Source organism: Dreissena polymorpha, chromosome 5 (assembly GCF_020536995.1).
Source record: "Dreissena polymorpha isolate Duluth1 chromosome 5, UMN_Dpol_1.0, whole genome shotgun sequence".
Taxonomy (NCBI): domain Eukaryota; kingdom Metazoa; phylum Mollusca; class Bivalvia; order Myida; family Dreissenidae; genus Dreissena; species Dreissena polymorpha.
The window spans coordinates 12,571,056-12,582,169 of NC_068359.1; the positions used below are offsets into that span (position 1 = coordinate 12,571,056).

Here is an 11,114-nt window from a genome sequence, read left to right on the forward strand (position 1 = left end):
CAGACGGACACACTGACGGACAGACGAAGCGGCGACTATATGCTCCCCCCAAAATAAATTTTGGGGGAGCATAAAAACATTACACATACACCTTCCTAAATAGGAAGGTGTCATTTAAAATGCTGTTGGGTGAAGCGATTGTTTTCTACCGGTATACATGGTTATAAACATGTACCCAATTACGCAAATGTTATGATCTATTGCCCTCAGGCATGCGTATCCCAGGTTTCATGACCATAATTCGTTTGTAAAACCCCCATGATCAAAGTGTCACAAAAACGCGCATGCCCTAAAATTAAGAGTCATAAAAAATAATTATCTTGCCCAAAAAAGGAGGTGTCCGAAAACTCAGAGTGTCGGAAAACTTACGGTATTTTAGTTTTTGATATGCTCTGACAATAAACCTCCAATAATAAACAAAAGGCAATCATTCAAGGGCAGTAAGTCCACATTGTCTGGTGATATTTGGCTTTTTTATGAACAAGGCCTCCATGTTATGCTTATCAATATTTCAGAAAGGCTGGTGACAATCCAATTCAAACTGTTTGAGTTAAAGAGCTGAAACCAAAAAGTGAGGAATTACTGAGTGGCAAAAGTTGCTTACAGTCAATTATCACACTCACTGTGCAGAAACTATATACCTCCTTTCAGAGTCTAACTACAACAAAAAAAAAAAATTCAAAATTATTATGCCTTAGTAAGGCATAATAATTTTTGTTGTAGCTGTTCTTTTAAAGATTATAATAGTAAAATGATAGGTTATAACTGTTTCAAATCTCTAACTTAAAGCAGTACCGTAACTTAAAGAAAACTAGCTGAATTTTAGTTCATCACATAATAAACTTGTAAGGTCTTAAAAAGAAACAACTTTTGGACAAAATATTGTTACAAACCTCAAGCACACTCATGCGATTTAGATAAATGTTAAACATACAGTTGGCAAAATATTTAAATACCTCTATAAGGACTCTCATAATGTTATAACCTAATCAGCCATTTAAAATTGTAAATTTTAACACTTAGATGTGAAAAAGTCAATACATTCAATAGGCAGAATAGAGCTGAAAAATGTTTGATATTATTGCAATGCAATTATACATTGGAATGCCATTGTCCTGCCCACAAAATGAACATTACATGTATTACTGTATCTGAGCAGATACAAATAAAAAATGGTAATTGGTCTTTTTTTGAGGATCTGTTACACCAGTAAACAAAATTGTACCAATAAATAAAAATTGTCAATTTAAAGATAAAAGAAAAATCATAGTGCTCCTTTAAATTATCATTTCTCAGTTTAGTTAAAAAAAATATTAGTATTAATTTAAGATTGATTGCTGAAGCTTCATAAAAAACACTCTAGTAAGTTTCCGGGGCAGAACCAGTAATTGGTGTCTCAAGAGAAGATCTTGAAAACACCTGCAAAGTGGGGATTGAATCCGGGACCTCCTGATTGCCACTTCTGGATTGTCTCACTTTGTTTTAAGTAACTTCAATCACTCACTTATTACATAAAAATGTATGGCTTAACACACTTATATTTTTTTGTGAAATACCTCTCAACAAAAAATAAGGAAAAGCTAAAGAAGTAAATACAGGCATAGCATACACTAATAGAATAAACAAGACTATTGCCAAGCAATAAAAGTCCCCTACGGGCTCCACCATTGTAAGAAATTTCACCATTGTCAGAATATTTTTAGTCCCCTACCGGTTTCACCGGAGGGGACTTATGGTTTTGTATTCGTCAGTCCGTCACACTTTTCTGGATCCTGCGATAACTCTAAAAGTTCTTAATATTTTTTCATGAAACTTGGAATATGGATAGATGGCAATATGGACATCCTACGTGTATAGTTGACAGCAATTTTTAAGGCTTCATATTTTACAGCCTGTGACTTTTGGATTGGGAAAAATAGCGGGATAAACCATGCAATTGGGAAAAACTTAACATTATTTATACTAGGATCATAAATAACAGTATTCCAATAGTTTATAAGTGAATGTTTGACTGCATTTAAACATTTATGTTATAAAGAGTTACATGAGTTCTGTGTCTTTTGGGGGCAATTTTGCTCAGATTTTGGGGAAAAATGTTATGTTTTGTCATACAGGCTGTATGAGGCAGGGCTTTCCACAGGCCATTTAACGATCCATCGCCGAGGCGCTTGAATTTCAGATCAGAGTCCCCGGGGCGCTTGAAATTTTCCAATCTGTGTATTTTTCAGTAACAAAAAGTGGAGATTGTCAAAAAAAAATCAAGGTTTCTCTATTAGTTATCAATATTCCCTGTTTTAAAAGAACACTCAGTACCTACTTTCACAAGTAATCGCCATAAACACCACATGGGGTAATGGATAATCCACTGATAAGAGAATAACATGACGCGCGTATCGATTATTCTAGCCACATTACACAGTCATTTAAATGCTGACAAGAATGTATCAGGTAACTTTCCAGTCGTCAAACTGTGATGTTCATCGTCCAATCGGTAACGCGAATGCTTATGAGAGCAGGGTTAACTATCAACCATTATTTTTGATTGACGTCGGACATGAAGTAAGAGTTTATCGCAGCTTGATTAGCAAGAAGTTGTACCATTTACGTAATATAAAACCGGTAACAGTACAGTACATTAAAGACCGTTTTGGGCATCATCATCACACCTTTTTACTGTAAACAAGTGTTACCTATGACTCAAAATATGAGAAATTAATTGCATGTGGTAAACAATTAATTACTTATAGCGAGTAAGTTGTGCAAATAACTCCCCGTTTCAATTATGCAATATAAATTTAATTCCAGTACATGTATATTTCATCATGTCAATTAATAGAACTGATTCACCTCATTTTTCTGACATTTATTCGACACGTAATGCGCTTTAACAAATTTTCGTTAAATTAATAACGCACACATGTAAATGTTTTGTCCGATAATCGATACTTAGAAGATTGATGATGGCAACCGGCCATAATCCTCGTGGACAACGTGAATTTCATGCATAATTCCGTCAAAACATATATTCGACTCGTCAAGTGTTTAAACAAATTATCGTTGAATTCATAACGCAACTGTTAATATCTCAAATGGGAATAATTAAATTTGTAATCCGAAACCCATTCCTGTAAGTGGATGTTAACCAGTGCCCCAGATAAGCTGCTCGTCTGCGTCTTTCACCCTATTAAAATGTTTAAAAACGCAAAGAAATACAATATCATGTGTATTGAAAACGCAATCAATTTGACTTTCACGCAAATTTGTCAAATTTGATGCGTATGATACAATAGCTTCAATCATTTTTTGGTATTTTCTCTTTGGAATTATTATAGTAACGCGCGACGCTTGTATTCAGCAAGTGCCTGGATGACGGAGCAGGGAAACAGTCAAAGTTATTCAAACGCTCTGCGGACTATATTTCACAGTTAAATAAAGCGTCTGACCAAATTATTTTCGACGACATACATGCGGTTTCAATCAGACTTAATCCGTTGCTCATTGAGCATGTATTTGTAAAGCGCCTGCACTTTCAGTTTCTATTACGATGCAAAATAAAAATGTCTAAGAGAGGTCGAAAGACATCAGCGATTGTTGCGCCAAAATATCAGTCGATCGCAAAAAAATTCTAACAAGAAAAGCAAGAGCCAATGAGTGCCGAAAGTTTAAAGTTGATGTTATTGACAGTTTCAAGGATTATAGATGTATGAAACATCAGTTTATTTAAGTGAATTATGATAGTTTACAGTTAACAGTTTTATTGAATCAATACAAGTGTGCAGCTTCAACAGAAGTAAAGCCGCAATGATTTTAAGATATGCATTTTTATAACTCATTTCACCCTATTTCTAAAATAAAATCACCCCCTTATTCAAAATCAATGGGTGAAAACCCTATTTCCCAAATAATTATCTGGGGCACTGTGTTAACGTGTTTTTAATCCGAAACACACTTCCGAGTGTAAATGTTACCGCAATGTTAAAATATTCTTGCTTCAAATTAGCAGTGCAAATTCATTTTGTGTCAAATCTTTTTCTCAATTAAAAAGAGCGCGAAAATTATGCACAGGTACAACGTTGCGTCATTTGCATAAAAAGCGTGCGTATATTGAGCGTTTTAACAAGCACACAACACGTCAGGGTTTGACCACGGAGTGTAATCTAGAGTCCGTGGTTTGACCATTTTCAGAGGCAATATTTCATCAAATCTATAAATAGTCACTTAAAATTTATGTGATACTATAGAAAAATGGCAAGGTTTGTGTAAAAGAAATAATTGAGAGCTTTTATCGTAAATGTTTACCAGAAAGTGATTTATAAAAACGGAATAAACAGGATTTTCGGATAATAAATAGAAACTTGAAAAGTAGTAAGTATACAGTAATAGAGTCGGGTTAAAACTGATGTATTGGGGAATTTTTCGAGTCGGGATTTTACTATCTGTGGGGGAAAGTTTAAAAACAATTAAACCAATATAACAAAAAAAATTTTTTTAATGACTGGGGGATTTTCTTCAAGAGTCATAGCGCACCAAATGACGTCTTTTGACGCTGTCTTTCTTTGAGTTATAACGCGTCACAGAACGTGAATTGACACGTTAAATTAAAAAAAAAAAAAATCAACATTGGGAGGGAACACCCCTCCCGCAACACCCCTATCAGCCCCGAAGTCTGACAAAAATCCTGTGGAAAGCACTGGTATGAGGCTGTAATTTTGGGCAAAAAAATCACTGGTTAATGTTCATAAATTCTTTGTGAGAACTGTCTAACTCTTGCTATGCTATACCAGCACATTTTTTTATTGGTATTTTGCCAACAGAGATCACTGGAAATAACAAATAAGGTCTATGAATAGCCACTTAATTAAATGTGAAACAAAAATTGCAACTATTTATTCTAAAAGGATGCAAGACCCGAAAACTGATGAAATTTAATTGAAAGGCAAATGCCTTGAATACCAAGACAAAAAAACTGAATTTTGAAAAGTTTTGAAGAAGAACAAAGAGTAAGTCCAATGGCATTGATATAAAAAAGGTCCCTTTAAGTTTAAATAATTGGAATCAGTGATTGATAATTTGATATTTTGTTATGTTGTTAATGACAAAACTTGCAGAATGGAAAAAAACAATAACTATTAAAACATTTTCCATAAGCAAACAAGCATCTTTTCAAAACAAAGACAATAGATCCTAAGTTAACAAACTTTAGTTTGCAAGTTCATTAATCGCATTAAAAATCATATGATAACACTTTATGTACTTTTTTAGACGTTCAGTAAGCTCTTAATAATATTTTTTCATAAATCAAAATCAAATATACCTCTGCCTTTCTAATGGCAGTAGTAGAATCTTCAGGTCCCATGCTGACAGATTTAAGCCGAAAACACGCACCATCCGGTAACTCGTCCGGTTTAAAGTCTTCGCCGTTGGCTGTAATATCTTCATTTTTACCTATTTTCTCACGTTCTATGTGTTTTCTTTTCTTATCTTCGAATTCTTTCTGATCACATTGATCAATCGTCTTTTTTGCACGACCGAGGTACATTTTAACGAAGTCCGCATAGTCTATTTATAAGATGATTTGTCTTTGCATCCATCCTTCAACCATCAGCATCCCAGTCTTTGTTTTCGATGACGTCAACAAGATTTGGTTACACACCACTAATCACATTCGTTATCTTCGTTACACTGTCGGCGCTTTATTTTGACTTTGTTAAATTAGGCTTCAAATAATGTTCAGGATACATATTGATTAGACGTATGGCACAAAAGCAAGCAACTGTGTATTTGTTATTGGTGACGGCGTAGTTATAAAACTAAACTATGTCAGATCTGTCACTCATTGGTAAGTGTGTTATCCACAGTCTTATTTAATTTTAACGACCCACATGTATCCAAAAGACATTGGAACTTTGCTAAGAAATAGTTTTTATACACATGTGTCTATCAAAAATAAAATAATATTGATACTTATTCGTAGTTAGCTGGTATTATTAATCTCAAGAAGTTAATTTTCCGTCACATTAAAGGGACCTTTTCACAGATTTTCGCATGTATTGAAGTTTGTCATTAAATGCTTTATATTGATAAAAGTAAGCATTGTATCTCAAAACTACAGTAAAAACAAGAATAAAATAAAAGAAAGAAAAAAAAGTAACCCGCAACTGGGCTCGAACCACTGACCCCTGGAGTAAAAATCACTCATTTAGACCACTCGTCCATCCGTCCTGATACAGTTATGATGTATTTTATACGTTATATAAGCAATCCTCGTAGTATCACAAAATATAACGACAACAACAGAACTCTTAAAATTATTCAATCGTTTCGCGTTGCAACGCTTTATATTTTTCAGGTTTTTAAATCTTCAAAAGATGTATAAAATGGATAGTTTAGAGCATGGTAAATGTTCAGTATTTTGTCAAATTACCGAAACGTGAAAAGGACCCTTTTCTGTGGAAACTCTAAACGTGGGCCATTGTATAATACGCGCTGGACGTGGTTCTATACTCCTAAGGCCCGGATTTAACCCATTTATGCATAGCGTCTAGAAAGGCATTGGCAAACAGCGTAGACCCAGATGAGACGCCGCATGGTGCGGCGTCTCATCAGGATCTGCGCTGTTTGCTTAAAGGAATTTATGTAAGAAATATTCTAAATATAGAAATAAATATACTAGACATCCCTAATTTTGGAAATAAATTGATCCAATTTAGAAGGATGGGAGAGTCCAGTAGGCATAAACAAGACTGGCACAGGAGGCCCGTTCCCCATCTGATTCAATGCTTATGTATATAATAAGTCTTCAATATAAATAAAGATGTGTTTGAAAATACGACATAATGTGTTTTAACGTTAAATGATCAAAATCAGATGCAACAATCCAACGACATGGACAAAATCCTGCACAAAAAGTCAATAAGTAAAACCGTAATAGCTTGAAATTGCAGCTATAATTCAAAATTCGTCATAGCTTTCACGTGTCTAGAAATAAAATACGAGAGGAATAATGGGACACACATTATGAACCCTCAGGCTCGGAAGGACTTAATGTAATTCGAAATTCTCTAACAAATGGGCACGTATGACTGTTTGCTGATCGATCGCAATGGTTGGTTAATTCGCTCGGCTATTACCGACGAAAAAACGACTGGATAATTTCTTAATATTCCTTGGGTTTTCGATGCTATCGAGTTTAACCCATTTATGCACAGTGGACACTCCCATCCTTCTAAATTGGATCAATTTATTTTCAAAATTAGGGATGTCTTGAATATTTATTTCTGTATTTAGAATATTTTTTACAGAAATTCCTTACAGCAAACAGCGAAGACCCTGATGAGACGCCGCATCATGCGGCGTCTCATCTGGGACTTCGTTGTTTGCCAATGCCTTTTTTCTAGACGCTAGGCATAAATGGGTCAAATAACATGAAATAAACGCATTTGCGCAATTAATATTCACGTTGTATTTCTTGTTAGTATGCCAGTTTCCAGTCATTCGATGTAGCTGTCTACCCCCACCCACCTATCCCCCGAAATGAACTCGATAGTTATTTCATAATCTTTAGGCTTTTGGTGCAATCGACCTTTACTAAATGGGTAAAGACCAAATATGACAATATCATCCTTTTTTTGTTCTTTAAAATGTATTACCGAACCAGCTTTCCGTATTTATCATTTTCATTTACCTGATTACGCAATTTATGACGTTTCTAGTGTGACGTCATTTCTCAGACAAAACATACTATCTAGTTTCTCTCAGGAATTTATGGACACAATTTTGACGTGGTGGTTTAAACAGTTTTTCTTTTAAATATTTTAAAGCATGGAACGAATCATATAATTACGTATTTTGGATAGTGTGTTTTTGTTTCATAAGTGTTAACCTCGATAGGATTACGATTTCGTAAATCGGGTTTTGGTTCAGAATGGTTAGCATTCGATACAAACGATATCAAAAAATAGTGTGGTTTAAAATACATTTCGATAATAGAAACGGAAAAACAGAAACGGGGTTCGGCAAACTTTGAAAGGGATGGAAGAACAGAAAATGGATGTGTATATCGTTGTAAATTTATTGTTATAAGGAATGGATTAACGTTGTCATTAAGGAAAATAAAATTTAGTTTTTGTTTTGCTGCTGCATTTAGTTTTCATTTTTTAACAAGAAAAATATCACCTCGATTCTTTTTTATTTCTTCTCATATGTTTTATTGGAAAGTATTAAAAAGAACAGTTTAATGTGGAACTATTTTTTACGTGACACAATCGGTAGTTATTCGGTCGTCAGGAATGAAGGAGGCCCGACAAGAATAATTATATTGTTATGTCAATTAATCATTTGTATTTGATAAATTGTGTCAACGGCATAAAGCAGGATAAATCGAATACATGGTTGGTGTCGAGATGGAGAAAGTTTTTCCGGTTCGGCCCGAAAAAGAAAATAGGGCGAGCTTACCCGAAAAAGAAAATTAGGGCTCGCTAAAGCTCGCCCTATTTTCTTTTTCTAAGCCTCACCGGATAAACTTTCTCCATCTCGGCACCAACCATGTATTCTCTATGTATTTTTAAAATTAATAATTATTTTTCAGGCTTGTTTTCATTCAGACATTCGGAGATCACAATTAGTGCCTATGAAGCAAAGTAACACCACGTTCTCAGATTTAATGTCCAAATATAAGTATTTTATAGGTAAATATATGCAATGTACGCGATTACCATCCCTCTGTCTCCATTAACTTCTTGTAAAGAACAAGGCCACTCCACAATTATATAACACTCAGTACATAAATACATAAATAGCTGGAAATGCAGCCATCTGTATAATTCAGATTTCTTAAGTACGTCTAGCAAGTTAATTGTGTAAGAGTTCTTGTGCACACCCCGGGTCCTTACATAATGCAGCCTCATGCGGGAAAGGGCTCATAACCTGTGAAATATAAACACGCACGCGCACGCACGCATGCACATACACTTCATACACCCACACGCCAGGGTTCTTTTCATTCGATATTCCTTTCTGTGCAATCTTATCTGACTGATTAATGGCCTCGTGTCATGATGGTGTTGCAGCAGCTGTTTACTGTTATCAGCTGATAAGAATTGCCACAATGTAATCACAGCACGATGCCCATTGATACAATATCCTATATTTTCGAGAGAGGACAATAAGGGCAGGTTAGTCCGGTTAGCGCAGTGATAACAATCGCCGCGCAGAGATTTGACTGGTTCCGAGCATAGTTCGACATCGCCAGTAGCCGTGGGAAGATGACCGCTTAATGGAGCTTGCCGTGATTATTGCAAGCGCTTTTCACATGCGACTCAGGCTAAAATCCCATAATCCCATACAGTGCATGTGAAAAGGGTTGTTGTTTACAATACCTGACAGATGCGAAAACGACGTGGTACTTCAGTTGACCATATCCATACCCATCTACACGCACAGGCAGACAGCACACGGAAACATAAAAATTGTTGAATACCTTTCGAAATCGTTAAATAAGCTGAGTATTACAGTTATATTTCAAAATTGTTCCCAAATCACGCGAGTTTAGTAAGGGCAGTTAGTTCATTCATTAAGACTGCTGTCCGGGAAAACTCTACGTCCTCGCATAATGCACCATTAGGCGTGGAAGGACTGCAGGAACTTCAAAATAATCACGAATTCATATATAAAAACATAGTTTATATAAGGTTAAAATCGTCCATAGACAGCAAATACCACTCCAAAATGGTATTGGAGGGTTGATTGAAACTGAAATCCCGTACCGGAAATCGCGCCTGCGTTATGTGTCTCCGTCATTGTTATTTGTGACTAGAATATTCGGATATTCGGATAATTCGGATATTCACGTATGTTGTTGTTTTATTTCAGCTATAGAAAGTCAGCTATCGTTGCTCGACGCGCAATACTGATTTCTATATTATTCGAGCCTCAAGACGAATGCCATAAGAAAACTGCTTATTGCTAAATTCCAAATTTTTAAATATGTGAACTAGTAAAACTGAATGATGATAAAGCCCCTTAGTTGTCGGAAACAGCTTTTTGGCATTTATTTTATGATGAAAAGCTTACTGCGGGATTTTGAAAACAAAAAGTGCTGTTGCCGTGTGGCGTCCGTGCATGATTGTTTCGACAATCAGATCCGAGATCAAACAACACATAAGCGTATGCATTATAGTTGCTATGCCAACCATCGTGTGGTCCACAGGCTGGTACTCTACATTGCAACCTTCGCGCAGAGATTTGACTGGAATCAGCATGGCTGGATCAAATCCCCGCCATCGTAACCAACCACGTGATGATAGCCTAGCGACGTGGTACAACAATTTTACCTTTGGTATCTTTACTTTTTTTATTTAGGTAAATGTTTTTATTATGAACCTAAACTTAAACACGATTTTCAAAATATAAAAGAAAATGATACTTCTTTTGATATTATAATAATTGAAAAAAAGATATCCTACCAACATGGAAGGATTTTCTTGTGGTGGCAGAGATTGTATGTGAGAGCAAGGAACGACAATTCTGCGTAGAGATTGTCTACATTGTTGACGTCGAAGTTACAAAAGGAACTCGACACACAATCAAATTTGATGTTTTAATCTGTTGCAAAGTTAGATACCGTTCTTATTTTATTTCCGCGTCGATCTTGTCATGACTTAATATATGTTAGCCAAGCGTGTTTACATTTTTACATTCAAGTGGGTTCACGATACGTATATGAACATTAATTGCATGATTGCCATGCACAGATGCGATCTTCGAAATTGCAAAATCGTGACAAACCTGCAGCGGCCGCGCAAACACCACAAGATTCAATAAAAAGCGCGTGTCTTGAGATATCAAAACTCGCATGGCATTCCGGTCCGCAGTTTCAACGAGACCCTTCGATCATTTCAAGAATGAAAGTCCTTTTCGCTTCCGACGTTTGCCACTATTTCACATTTGATAAATGAATGAATGAATTAATTAATGAATGACTATGGTGAATACATGTATGTGAGTGAAACGACAATGAACGTGTGGTACTTCATGGCCCTAATCATTATACGGTGACTCCGCGCGGGGGAAAGTTACGCATGCAATTAAGTGCCCGTACATTTGCCATAAATTAA

At 35.6% G+C, this 11,114-nt stretch overlaps 1 protein-coding gene across 1 annotated transcript in view; it reads right to left on the reverse strand.

The window, feature by feature from the left end:
* Positions 1-5,619, reverse strand: part of LOC127832245 (uncharacterized) — a 48,472-nt gene extending 42,853 nt beyond the window's left edge. Inside the window, exon 1 of the mRNA XM_052357571.1 lies at positions 5,315-5,619. Coding sequence (XP_052213531.1) covers positions 5,315-5,539 — 225 coding nt within the window. The 5' untranslated portion in view covers positions 5,540-5,619. The remainder of the gene's footprint in view (positions 1-5,314) is intronic.
* Between the last annotated feature and the right edge of the window lie 5,495 nt (positions 5,620-11,114).